This window comes from Fukomys damarensis, unplaced genomic scaffold, assembly GCF_012274545.1.
Source record: "Fukomys damarensis isolate Sample0158 unplaced genomic scaffold, DMR_v1.0_HiC HiC_scaffold_39, whole genome shotgun sequence".
NCBI lineage: Eukaryota > Metazoa > Chordata > Mammalia > Rodentia > Bathyergidae > Fukomys > Fukomys damarensis.
The window spans coordinates 128,586,266-128,600,921 of record NW_022900951.1 but is presented as its reverse complement, the minus strand read 5'-3'; the positions used below and the strand labels follow the sequence as shown (position 1 = coordinate 128,600,921).

General features: G+C 36.4%; 1 protein-coding gene across 4 annotated transcripts in view; it reads left to right on the top strand.

Annotated features, from left to right (window-relative positions):
* Positions 1–14,656, top strand: part of Tmlhe (trimethyllysine hydroxylase, epsilon) — a 94,811-nt gene that overhangs the window by 67,611 nt on the left and 12,544 nt on the right. For 3 of the 4 annotated variants that reach the window (XM_010614314.3, XM_010614316.3, XM_010614318.3), the window contains one exon: positions 928–1,164. The exons of the other annotated variant lie outside the window; for it this stretch is intronic. In XM_010614314.3, coding sequence (XP_010612616.1) covers positions 928–1,164 — 237 coding nt within the window. The remainder of the gene's footprint in view (positions 1–927; positions 1,165–14,656) is intronic. 4 annotated transcript variants of the gene reach the window in all.

The window sequence follows — 14,656 nt, the reverse complement described above, 5'->3', positions numbered from 1 at the left end:
GAGAGGTAGGTTTTGATCTAAGTTGTTTCTGGTTTCCAAGTTTTTTGTCAGCTTTCTTCCCACTGTTCTATCTTTCATACTATAATCATGGTCAACCTTTTAAAATGTTAATGTGACCTTGTAATTTTACAGTTTAGGTTCCTTCTGTGTTCTTTACACTATGCTAGTAGAAACTTCTTATTCTCTTTGAATATACATCTTTTCTGTACTAGACAACGAACCCTGGGCCTTTGCACTCGGCTACATCCCCAGACCTTTTTTATTTTTTATTTTAAGACGAGATCTTACTAAGTCACTTAGTTGCTCAGGCCACACTCAAATTTGAGATCTTCCTGCTTCAACCTCCCTGAGTGCTGAGATGACATGCATATGTCACCACACATAGATCTTCTTTGTTTTATATCAGTATATCTATTCACACTTTTTCTCTGCCTAGAATTCTCTCTTCATCTCAATCTCATTCCAGTCCAATTCTTGATTGTTACTTTGAGGTCAGGTAAAGCTATCCCCCTCCTCCCTCAAGTTCCTTTATACAACACTGCACTAGAATAGAGTATTTCTTTTTATAGGCCTCACTATGTCTTGCATACAGCTGTATATAGTACCTATTATTATACCTCTTCTTAGTACTGGCTTCATATCTTCATATTAGAACAAAGGTTATATCTTATTCATTCCTGCATTCCCAAGGCCTGGCATATAGAGGCTTCAATACTTGTGATATTTAGAAGAAACCTATAATGGCATTAATATTTCAAAGTACAAAAATGGTACAACTATGAGAAGAAAGCAGTTATGAGATTTCTTCATGAAAATAAAATGACACAAGTAGACTCTATAATCATTTGTTATATAATATTCTAGAAATTTGATATACTCCCTTTTATCCAATGAACATAAGAATTTACTTTTCTTTTCCTTCTTTAGCATTCAAGTGTTTCACTGTCTTAAACATGAAGGAACAGGTGGCAGGACATTGTTAGTAGATGGATTCTATGCAGCAGAACAGGTACTTCAAAAGGCACCTGAGGAATTTGAGCTCCTCAGCAAAGTGCCATTGAAGCATGAATATATTGAAAATGTTGGAGAATGTCACAACCACATGATTGGGGTTGGGCCAGTCTTAAATATCTACCCATGGAATAAAGAGCTGTATTTGATCAGGTGAGTAGCAAAGAACTATCCTCCAGTGTAATGTATTTACCAAACATTAAGCTTCTAATGTGATGGTAATTCCTAATATCCTTCTATCTGGCACACTTTAATCTTACTATCTATAGCTTTTTATTATAGAACAATTTATAGGCTCAGTATAGCTCCCTGGAATAATAAACAGGCCAGCAGACAAAGAAGGCTTCATTTCAAGTGGGGCAGGTATCGGAGGTGGTATTTTTAAAAGGAAAACATCTATTACAATGAAGTTATTTAATTGTCCTCAGTAATACAGATAAGGTACCCTAAAGCATGATGACAATAATATTGATAACTCCAGCCCAGACTTATGCAAAACTCCTTGTCAGGATATCCAATTGCTCCTGGAATATCACCAGCTAAATATTTATAGAATCATAAAATATGTTATACTCAAAACTGAACTCATCCTCTCCACTCATTTTAAGCCTGCTCTTTCTCTTGTTTCCTTGCATTTTAGTGCATGACACCACCACCCACCATGTTACCCAGACCAAAAAAATCAAAATTCATTTTTAACTTTCTCCTCTCCCTCACATTAAGCAACCAGTATCATCAACTCTACCTCCTAAATTTTTCTCATACTATCTACTGCTTTGTATCTGCAATGTTACGCTTACGGTGAGATCACTGTTACCTCACTTCAAAGCCTTTCTTAAAGTCTTTTAATTGGACTCCTTGCTTCCACCATGAACCCCTTCTACTCATTTTTGTCGCTCTCGTGACTACACAATGTGATCCCTTATTATTCTTTTGGCATCCCATACAACTCATGTTTTCCACACACATTCCATCCTACATGTACTAAACCACTTTAGATTTCTAAAGCCAATTCTTTTCCATCTTGCAGCCAGGTTTTTTTCTTATATTCTTTTGCGTTTGAACTACCCTTCTTTCACTTATCCCACTGTGCATTAATTGAATTTACTCAAAAAGTATTCTGGCACATCTGTTCAGAGCCAGGCACTGGTTTTGACCCTACAGATTCAACTGTGAGGAAAACACAAAATTTGTGGCCTTCATCACTAGGGAAAAATAAAGCAAATGAGTTATCAAGGTCAGAGGCAGCATGGAAATGGTTGTAAAACTTCACTGGACAAAGAATACTAACTTGGTAATCAGAAACAGTTCCGCATGAAGTCTTAACTGCTACTCATTGATTGATGGCCTTGGGTAAGTCACTTAACCTGTTGGTTAGGAGTTTCCAGTTACAAAACACATTAATATTTATTAGATAAAAATAAATTTCTGCCCCTACGTTTGTCCCTGGTTTGTAGAAAGAACTATATCAGTGCAATTCACTTCCATTGGAGTTCTTTTGGGAAACTCTCCTTCAGTCGTCTCTTGTCTACCCATTCCTTAAAACAATGAGTAGATATTCAATATTTTTCCAACATCTTATGGACATTTTAAAATGTATAAAAATGTTGAAAGCAGTTAAAAGGGAAAGGTCAGAGACCTACCACTTAGAGGCTATCATTAAGATATTACTATATCTGTTTTTATCATCTTCCTCTCCATTTACCTACCCTTCTATCTACCCATCGGTTAAACACATTCTGATGCATTTTAAAGTACATTGCACATATAAGTACATGTACTTCTAAAATACTCTAACATTTATATCAAGTAAAGTTCAGTATTTATTCACAGCTTTATTATTTTGAGCTAAACTTTTTAAGTGGTGTTAAACTACCCAGTCAAACTCGGTACATATACCCCACAGGAAATCACTGTTTGATTTTTTTTTTAGCCACTACAGATTAGTTTTGCCTGTTCTGGAATAAATCCATTCTTTTATTAACAAATATCTGAGCTGTTTCTAGTTTGGTATTATTATGAATAAAACTGCTATAAATATTCACATCAAAGTGCTTTTGTGAATATGCATTTTCACTTCACTCATGTAAATACCTAGGAATGAAAATGTTGGGTCATGAAGTCCATGAGTATTCATTTCATAAGCAAACACAATACATTTAGCAAAGTAGTTGTATGTACCATTTTAAACTATTCTCATCAATGTGTGAGAACTGTATCTGCTCCACCTCCCTGACAGTTCTTGGTGTTCTCAGTCTTAACTAGTTTTAGCCATTATAATGAGCACCTTTATTGGCGTTTTCATTTGAATTTCTAGCCTAATGATTTTCTCATCAATGTGTGAGAACTGTATCTGCTCCACCTCCCTGACAGTTCTTGGTGTTCTCAGTCTTAACTAGTTTTAGCCATTATAATGAGCACCTTTATTGGCGTTTTCATTTGAATTTCTAATGCCTAATGATGTTGAGCATCTTTTCATGTACCAATTGACCATTCCCCCCCCCCACCCGCTACACCTTTCTTGGGCTTTTCTGAGACAAGATCTTGCTATACAATTCAGGCCAGCCTTGAACTATGTAGCTCAGGCCACTCTCACTATGTAGCAGTGATCCTCTTGCCTCAGCCTCCCGAGTGCTGGGATTACAGGCATGAATCCCCAAACCTGGCTCTGTGAAGAAGCTTTTTAATTTGATGTAATTCCATTGGTTGATTTTTTTTTGTATTATTTCCTGTGAGTTTAAATTTTCTATTTAGGAAGTTTTTGCTATGCCTGTGCCTTCAAGTATTTTCCCTATGCTGTCTTCCAACAGTTTCAGAGTTTATGTCTTTGGTCCATTTTGATTTGATTTTAATATGTGGTGAATAATATCAATGTAGTTTTGATCTTCTACATATGGATAAACAATTTTCTGAGTACCATTTGTTAAAGATGCCCTCTTTTCTCCAATGCATGTTTGGCCCTTAAAATCAGATGGCTTAAGTTGCATAGGGGTGGTTCTGGGTCTTCTGTTCTATTTCATTGGTCTACAATAGTGGCAGTACTATGCTATCTTTCTTAATACAGCTTTACAGTATAACTTGAAATCGAGTATTGTGATGCCTCCCATTTTGATCTTTTTGCTCAGAATTATTTCAGCTATTCTGGATTTTTTTTGTGGTTCCATATGAATTTCATGTATTTTTTATTTCTGTGAATACTGATATTGGTATTTTAATAGGTATTGTGTTAAATCTATTGATCACTTTTGACAGTATGTCCATATTTTGCTGATCCAAAAACAAAGGATGTCTTTCCATTTTCTAAAGTCCTTTTCAGTTTATTTCTTCAGAATATTGGAATTTTTCTTATAAAGATCTTTCCTATCCTTTGTAGGGTTGATTACTAAGTATTTGACCTCTTTTTTGAAGCTATCATGAATGGAATTGTTTTCCAGATTTTGTTCTTGGTGGGCTCATTACTGGTGTATAAGAACTTTTGATTTTTGTGTTGCTGACCTTGTATCCTGCCACTTTATTAATTTGTTTATCACATCTAATGGTCTTCTCATGGGCTTTTATGTGTCTGCTGTGTAAAGAATAAAATCTGCAAGTAGGAATAATTTCTTCCTTTTCTATTAATATTCCTTTTATTTCTTTCTTAATGCCTGATTACTCTGGCTAAACTTTCAAGTAATGAATTAAATGGGAATAATGAGCATAAATAAACTTCTCTTATTCCTGATTTTAAGGGCAATTCTTCCATCTTTGCACTATTCAATATGATATTGGCTATGGATTTGTCATATGTGACTTTCATCTGTTTGAGGTAAGGTCCTTCTAAACCTTTATTCATCAGAGTTTGATCATAAGGGAATGTTGGATGTTATCAAAGGCTTTTATGCATCTATTCAGGTGATCACGTGATTTCTATCCTTGATGCTATTTATATGTGTAATGTATTTATTGAATTTATATATATTGAAGCATCCTTGCATCCTTGAGGTGAACCCAACTTGGTGATAATGTGTAATATTTTTAATGAACTGTTAAATTCTGTTTGTAAGTGTTTTATTGAAGATTTTGCATATAGGCCATCCAGGATATCGGCCTATAGTTTTTTCTTGTGTGTGTGTGTGTGTGTGTGTGTGTGTGTCTGTGTGTCTGTGTGTGTCTGTGTATGCATGTGTGTCCTTAACTAGTTTTGATCTGAGGGCAGAGATGGCTTCAAAAATGAGTTGGGGGGCTGGGGATTTAGCTCAGTGGCATCACACCTGCCCTGCAGGTGCAAGGTCCTGAGTTAAATCCCCACTAGCAAAAAAATTAGTTTGGGGCCTGGAGATGTAGTTCAGTGGTACTGTGCCTCACTGACAAACGCACAGTCCTGAGTTCAATCTCTGGTACAAAAAAAATGAGTTTGGAAGTATCCCTTCCCTTTCAATTTCATGAAAAAGTTTGAGGAGCATTGGCATTAGTTCATTTCTAAAGTTCTGGTATAGATCAGTGGTAAAACCTTCAGATTTTGGGCTTTTCTTGGATGATACAATGTTTATTACTGTATCATTTTCATTGCTTGTTTTTGGTCTGTTCAGGATTTTTTATTTTCTGGTTTCAATTTAGGTAAGTCATATGTGTCCAGGAATTTATTCATTTCTTCAAGATTCTTCAATTCATTAGAATATCACTATTCAAAATAGTGTCTAGTAATCCTCTATATTTTAGTGGTGTCTGCTGTAATTTTGCTTTTATCATTTCTAACTTTGTAGATGTGGGTCTTCTCTATCTTTTGGTAAGTTTGGATAAGGATTTATCAATCATATTTTTCCTTTCAAAAGATCTATTTAATTTGTATTATTTTCATTCTCAATTTCATTAGTTTCAACTCTGATCCTTGCATTACTTTTGTTTTTATATGACCTTGAGATGCATCCTTAGGATATTTATTTGGTTTTCTCTGTTTTTGTAATGTAGGTAATCACAGCTATAACCTTCCCTCTTAAAACTGCTTTTATTGTGTTCCACAGATTCTGATATGTTGTATTTCTATTGTCATTTGAGTCTAGTAATTTTTTTCTGGCATTGGGATTGAACCCAGGACCTTTTCCCTGAGTTACATTCCCAACTCTTTTTTATTTTTTAAGACTGTCTCACTAAGTGATAAGTTGCCCAGGTTGGGCTCAAATTTGCCATTCTCTTGCCTCACCCTCTAAGAATGCTGGGATAGCAGGTGTTCACTACCATACCCAGCTGAGTCTAGGAATTTTTAAATTTCTCTGCTGACTTGTTCAGTAAGCCATTGATTATTCAAAAGTGTTATTCAACCTGCGTGTGTTTAGGAATTTTTTGTGGTTTCTTTTGCTGTTGGTTTCTAGTTTCATTCTATTGTGATCTCCTAGGATGAATGAGATTATTTCAATTCTTTTGTAAATATTTAATGGCCTAAAATATGACTTACTTGGCAGAAAGTTGTGTAAGCTTCTGAAAGAAATGTACAGCCTGCTGTTGTATGAAATATCCTTTAGATATCTGTCAAATCCATTTCTTTTATGGTGTCATTTAACTCTCATGTTTCTTCATCGATATTTTGTCTGTATGACCTATTTGTTAAAATGGTATAGTAGAGCTCCCAACTATGATTGTATTGGTGTCTATCTGTTCTTTTATGTTAAATAGCTTTTGTTCTATGAAGTTGGATGCACCAACCTTCCTTGCACATATATTTACAATTGTTACCTCTTCTTGGTTAATTGTTCCCTTTAATAATATGCAGTGACAAGCCAGGCATGGTGGCGCATGCCTGTAATCCCAGCACTCAGGAGGCTGAGGCAGGAGGATTACTGCAAGTTTGAGACCAGCCTGGGCTACATAGTGAGTTCCAGGGTAGTCTCAACTACATTGTGAGACCCTTTCTCAAAAAACCAACAAACAAAATAATAATGATGATAATAATAATAATAATAATAATAATAATAATAATATGCACTGACCTTCTTTATCTCTTCTGTTCAGTTTTGCTTTGAAGTTAACTTTGTCAGAAATTAAATTAACTACTGCTTGCTTTCAGGTTCCAACATCTTGAAGTAACATTTTTCATACTTTCATTTTCAGAGTATGTATGTGTCTTTGTGGATGAGTTGTATCTTTTGCAGGCAATATATAGTTGGGTTTTGTTTTTTAATCCAGTCTGCCAGTCTGTTTTTTGATTGGAGAGTTAAGAATGATTACACTGACTGATATTAGTCACATGTATGTACTGATTCCTGTATTGTATTTTTTTTCATATTCCTTTCTGTTGTCCTTTTATATAACTACTGTCCCAGTGAGATTTATTATTTCCCTTCAACTCCTGGATGGTTTTGTCCTACTTGTCTTCATTTAGGATCCCCTGAAGTAGTCTCCACAGTATTGCTTAGTAGCCATGAATGTCTTTAGTTTATCCTTATCATGGAAGTTATTTTTCCTTTGATTTTGAAGGCTAGCCTTATATAATATAATAATCCGTCTTAGCAATTATTTTCTTTAAGGACTTGGAACACTGTTATCCAAGTTCTCCAGTCTTTAAGGTTTTGTTGAAAAATCTGATATTAATTGAAAAATTTTCCCTTATAGATTATTTTACACTTCTGTCTAAACAGCTTTTAGTATTCTGTCTTTTTAGTATTCTGTCTTTGCTGGAATGACCTACTAGCATTTTGACTGATGTCATGGAAATGGTGCTGATAGCTTTCCTATTGCTCAGAAATAATACTTGACACCCAAAATTTAAGAGAGAAAAAATTTAATTTGGCTCATGATTTGGGGGAATTCAGTCCATAATCAGCTACCTACAAGGTAGAACTATATGGCATAACGGCATGATGGAGCAAAGAGGCTAAGTTTGTGTCAGACAGAAAGCAGAGCAGGAATATAGTGCCAGTTAGGAAAGGGGTGAGGAAACACATACAGAACCCAAGGTTATGCCTCTTTGAACCAGCCAGATACATCCAGAAGTATGCTTTACAAGTCTCCTGGACATATCCCAAAGCCAATCAAATTGATGATTCACCATATCCATCACATTCCACTAATTGTCAACTTGATATTTAAACGTATCTCCTTAAACCATACTTTATCTCCAAATAAAGATGAGATCACAATTCCACCAAACATGATACAACTATCTATGTACAAGCAGAACACAATAATCCCTTCTCTAAAGTCTCAACAGTCTTAACAGTCTCAACATTGCTAAATAGTAGAATCAAAGTCTCCTCTGAGGCACAAGGCAAACTCTTATCTATGAACCTCTGTAAAAATTAAAACCAAGACACGGAATCCCAAGGTACAGTTTCACAAGGTGGACATTCCCATTCTAAAAATGAAGAATAGGGGAGTAGAAAAGAAACAGACTAAAGCAATACCAAAATCCAGAAGGCAAACATTAAATCCTAGCTCTCTATCTGCTATTGGGAGCACATGGTGGTGAGATGTAAGTTCCAAAGGGCATTGGTGTCCCTATCCCTATGGTATTGTCAACTGTGGTCCACATACTCTCTCTTGGGACATATCTACCTTGTTTGTGGCTTTCTTTGGCAGATATCTCATGTTCCTGGCATCTCCAACTTTCTGGAGTCTCCATCGCACATTCACCTTCCTACTCACACCTTTGTGTACTGCCTCTCTCAGGGGTTCCTTGCCTGGTCTCCAAGGCCTTCCTTTGAAATCTGCATAGAAACTTCCATGACCCCACAACACTTGTATTCTGCATGACAATGAAACAAGCATCATGTGGATGATGCCAAGGTCATCCCCTAGCTCCAGCAGTAGCTGACCACTCTGGACCATGGCTGTAGTAGCCTTTGAGTGCCTGGATGGCTGAACATGGTGAAAATGTATCTCTGGGAACCATTTTCCTAGGTGACCCTTCTTGAACAAGAATCCCAGGGATTCTTTTCTCATATTAAAAGTTGACATTTTCTGCCCTTAAGAAAGCAGTAGATGGGGTCTTGCTGATTCCTGAGATGACATCAGTCCATCTTGATTCTTCTCCCTGTACAAAGTTCTTGGTTTCTTTTCATCGGTGTTAATCTCTTCAGCAACCATATTTCCTTTGACTCCCAAATTTACATGTGGTCCCTTATCAAAAATTTAAATTTTCCAATGAGCGAAAAAACATTTAAATTTTCTAATTTTCTTAGCTCTGCTTTTTGCCCTCCAATTTTCACTGTAAATCTAGCTAAACAGATACAGTAGTACCTATGCCACAGCCTGAATGGTGTGCTGTTTTTTTTTTTTGGCAAATTCTGCCAGATTTTTAAAATTTAGTTTATTGGTACATTTTAGGTATACCTTATGGTCACATTCATCATTGGTAATTCATACCTATACATGATATATCTTGGTTCTTATTTTTTTGGCATTGCCCTGCCCTCCCTTCAATCCCTTCACACCTCCCTATATACATAAGTTTTGTTTCCATTTTTCCTTCTTTTCTTCAATTTTTTCTTTCCCTTCTTTCCTCCCCCACACCGTTTCCATTTGAAAATTTTCATCCTATTTCACAATATCTGTTATACATTTTAGCCCTCATTTACACTTTCAGTTTCTCACACCAGATAAACAATTCAGTATCTACATGTGTGTGACCTATTTATTTTACTTAAGAGCACAACCTCAAGATACATCCTATTAACTATAACTGTCTCATTTATCTTTCTTTATGGATGAGTAGTACTCCATTTTATTTAAGATTGTCTTTATCCAATCACCAGTTGATGGGCATTTGGGCTGTTTCCAAGATTTACCTATTATAAACTGTGCCGCTATAAAAATAGGTTTGCATATATCACTGTGGTATGATTCTTTTAATTCATTTGGGAACACACCCAGAAGGGGAATAACTGGGTCAAATGGGACTCTAATCCTAGTTTTTTGAGGAATCTTCACACTGATTTTCCACAGTGGCTGCACCAGTCTACACTCCCACCAATAATGGAGAAGGGTTCCTTTCTCCCCACAGCCCCGCCAGCATTTGTTATTTGTTTATTTCTTGATATCAGCCATTCTTTCTGGAGTGAGATGGTAGCTCAGTGTTCTTTTCATCTGCATCGCTTGAATGACCAGTGATATTGAACATTTTTTCATATGTTTATTTGATGCTTCTATTTCTTCATCTGAGAAATGTGTACTCATTTCAGATGCCCATTTTTAGTTTGGGTCTTTAAATTTGGGAGGTCTAATTTTTTTAAGTTCTTTATATATCCTAGATACTAGTCCTTTATCTGAGGAACAGCAGGTAAAAAATTTTCCCACTTTGTGGGTTGTCTTTTCACTCTGTTCAAAAGCTTGGTTCAGTTCTACTATTTCATTGTTGATTTTTTGTCTAGATAACCTGTCTATTTGTGACAGTGGGGTATTGAGGTCCCCCACTACAATTATATTAGTGCTTATTTGGCTTTTCATGTCCCTTAATATTTGTTTTGTTTTGTATAGTTGGGGGCATTAGTATTTGGTGCATATATATTTATGTGTCATCTCTTCTTCTTGGATTTTTCCTTTTACAAAGATGTAATGACCTTCTTTGTCTCTCTCTCTCTCTCTCTTTTTTTTTTTTTTTTTTTTTTTTTTGGTACTGGGGATTGAACTCGGGTCCTTGAACTTGCAAGGCAGTCCACCAACCCACTGAGCTAAATGCCTGGCCCTACTTTGTCTCTCTTAATTAGTTTTGGTTTGAAATTTTCTTTGCCTGCAATAAGATAGCTACTCCTGCTTTTTTCCAGGTTCCTGTGACATGGAGAACTGTTTTCCATCCTTTTACTTTCAGCCTATGAGTTTATTTTTGAACTGGGTGTATTTCTTGTGTACAGCATTTGTTGGATTTTGCTTCTTAATCCATTCTGCCAGTCTCTTTCTTTTGATTGATGAATTAAGGCCATTAGCATTGATGGTTATCACTGATATGTACTGACTTATCATTGTCATGTTACTGTCCTGTTGTTGGCTCTTTTTAATTTTTCCCCCCTCTCCCTTTAATTTCCTGCCTTGCATAATGGATTTGCTCTGTTGGGCTTCATAAAGTTGTGATCTTCATTGTCTTTTTTTAGGATGATGTTTAGAATGATTTGGTGTGCTGGTTTGATATTCATGAAGTTTCTTAGGTGTTCTTTGTTATGGAATTATATTATTTCCCTGTCAATTTTGAAAGATAATTTTGCAGGATACATCAGTCTAGGTTGTAGGTTGTTTTCATTTGGGGCTTGAAATACCTCACTCCAGCCTCTCCTTGACTTGTGCGTTTGAGGTGAAAAATCTACTGTGATTCTGATGGGCTTTCCTTTGCGTGTGATTTGTTACTTTTCTCTAACTTTTTGTATTATTCTGTTATGTTTCTGAGATCTTGATCATTATATGTCTAGGTGTAGACTTTTTTTGATCATGGCTAGTTGGAGTCCTATATGCCTCACTTCTCAATATGTCAGATTCTTTCAATCTATTTGAGAAGTTTTCTGTCATTAATTCTGTGAACAGTTTTTCTTATTTCATTTCTACTTTCTCCTGCTTTTTCATGGACTCCTATGAGTCTTACACTGTTCTTCTTTGCATCATCTAGAAGCTTTTGGAATGATTTCTTAAGGTTCTTTATTATTTTTTAAAATTTCATTGGTACATTTAAGGTATACAATATAATGACATTCAATGTTAGAAATTTGTACCTTTAGATAATCACTCTCGGTTATTTTTCCCCATCCCCTTGCCCTCCCTTCAACGCTTCCCTCCCTCTCTATCTTCAAAGACTTTGCTTCCATTATGTTTCACTTTCTCATATTAATCCATTCCATTCTTTCCTTTCCCCGACCCTTCCCATTTCCCCTTCCCCTTTGTCCCTTTTTGTAAATAAGGACTAAAAGATATAATAGATAATATGAAATAGGTCCTTTACTCTTTTTAAGCGATCTCTCTTTTCATGGTCACTGACTGCCATTCTGTCTTCTGTATGTGATATTCTGTCTTCAGATTGTGTCAGTCTGTTGTTTATAATTTCAACAGAGGTTTGTTTGTTTTTTTTGTTGTTTTATTTTGTTTTGTCTCCTGGATATCTATTTGAATCTGTTTCATGAATTCCATTTCTTTCCTATGTTGGGCATTTATGGTTTCCATTTCTTTCCTATGCTGGGTATTCACACCTTCTGTCATGGCCCTGAGTTCATTTTTTTTTATCTGTTTCTGTTCTAGATTGTCTAATCATGTTTTTCATTTGGCCCACCACCTCTGTAGTTATCTTGGAAATTATTTCTGTTTTGAATTTTTCTAGCACCTGATTGATCTGTTTTGTTACTTCCTGTGCTATGATTTCAGGGTGTTCCTTTGCTTTAATGTCAGATTTTTACCTCATTTCCCCCAGAATTTGTCTTTGGTGAGATGGAAGTCTGTGTTTGTGTCTTGCTTAAACGTTTTCTCATTTCTATTTTTGTTGTTGGTACTGTCCTTGGCTTAATTCCTGGGTTAATATTTCGATCTTCTAGATATAGCTAGTCTTTAGGTTTTGAGTCTCTAATGACTCAGAGACACTCTCATATACATAATACCTGAAAAGACGACTGATTGCATCAGTCACAATACCTTAGCCCAAGTGATACAATCAGCAACACAATAGCATCAAGCACAGCTTAGAAAATTACAATTTGTGATAGTTATTAATCTATCATCTTTATCCATGTGAATTAAATAAAAAAGACCAGCCAAAACATATTTATAGTGAATGAGTTCTTAAATATAGCAACTTTACCCTTCTGGATAAGGACTTAGAAGGAGTTGGGAAGAGAGGGACAGATAGGTAGAAGGATTGAGGAAGGTTAGAACTGAGGCCAGAGAAAACAGGAAGATCATGCAAACTCTAGGAAACTGTTTAAGACAAGAGGAAAAGACAGAATGAAAGAACAAAGACAATAACAGAACAACCTAACAACAATAGGGAAGCTAGAAACTGTACTCACTTACCTACCTTTGAAACTAATGACAATCAAGAGAATGAAAAAGAGAAAAGAAAAGAAAAAGAAAGAAGAAATCAAATTAGGGCAGGAACAGGAATAGAAAGGGAGTTGAAAAATGTGGGAGAGCAAGAGGTTGAGTGAGAAAGAGAAAAAAAGAAGAAAGAAAAAAGGATGAATTTGAAAAGAAGGGGAGGAGGGGGTGAAGGGAGGGCAGGGACAAGGGGAAAAAATGAGAACCAAGACCTGTCATGTAAAGGTACAAGATCCCAATAATGAATGTAACTGTACTGTATACCTAAAAGTACCAATAAACTCAATGAGATTAAAAAAAAGAAAAAGAAAAGAGTGGGAAAAATAAAAATTAAAGAGGAAAAGAAAGAAAAATAATAATTTTAAAAATAAAAAATAAAAATGAAGTGTCTCCTTCAGAGTATGTCTCTGCTGTCACAATAGACTACGTGGGCAGCAGTGTGCAGATCTAAATCAATTAGTCTCAGCAAGCCAGTGGCAGACCCCTGAGATTCAGGCTGATTTCTGGCTGCAAGACCCTGGTTGAGCTCCCTGACCTCCTGCAGGGTGGAACTCTGCAAGGTTCTACTGCACGTTCCAGTTGCACTTCCCCTGAGGATAGTCCAGGTTCCAATGGGAGGTAGTGATTCCTCCAATTTACCAACCACGGTGGTCTGATGTGTCTTTATTGCAGAGATTCTCTTCACTTTTCCAGGGCTTCAATTTTCATCAAGGAGCCTGAGAGAGGCCCTCTTTCTGTTGTTCACTTCTCTTTCTTCTGGAGTTCAGTACAATGGCCTTTATGACCCCCTGTGGCACTGTGGTGTGGATCCAGGTACCAGCACAACCAGAAGGCCAGAGGTGGAGTGGGGGTAGCAGAGCTTGGATAATGCTGCTGGGGTACTCAAGTGGCTCCACTCCTCACCAGTCTGTGCTGCTTGGAGGCTCGGGGTCCTGGGGGTGGGGTAGCAGCCTAACTCTGTGGGACTCTGACACACCTCAGTGGTCTGCCTCTGTTATACATTTTGATCCTCATTTACACTTTCAGTTTCTCACACCAGAGAACCTGTTCAGTATTTACACATGTGTCTTACTTATTTTACTTAAGAGTATGGCCTCAATATGCATTCATTTAGCTATAAATCTCTCTAGTTTCTCATTCTTCGTGGCTGAGTAGTATTCCATTTTATTTACACACACACACATACATTTTCTTTATCCAGTCTCTAGTTGATGGTCAATTGGGCTGTTCCCAAGTTTTAACTATTACAAATTGTGCCACTATGAATATGAGTGCACATATATCACTGTGGTATGATTCATTTAATTCTTTTGGGAGCATACCCAGTAGGGGAATAGCTGGGTCAAATGGGACCTCTAATCCTAGTTTTTTTTTAGGTATCTCCATACTAATTTCCACAGTGGTTGCCCTAGTCTACACTCCCACCCACACTAGAGAAGGGTTCCTTTCTCCCCACAACCCCACCAGCATTTGTTATTGGTTAGATCTGTATCTCACTAAACTAAAATTAAAATGGATTAAAGATCTATATATTAAAACAGAAACAGTAACACAGCTGGAAGAAAGGTTAGGTAGAATTCTTGAAGACATTACCGTAGGAAAAGATTTTATGAACAAAACCTCAGTTGCACGTGAATTAGCACAAAGAATCAACAACTGGGATCTCATC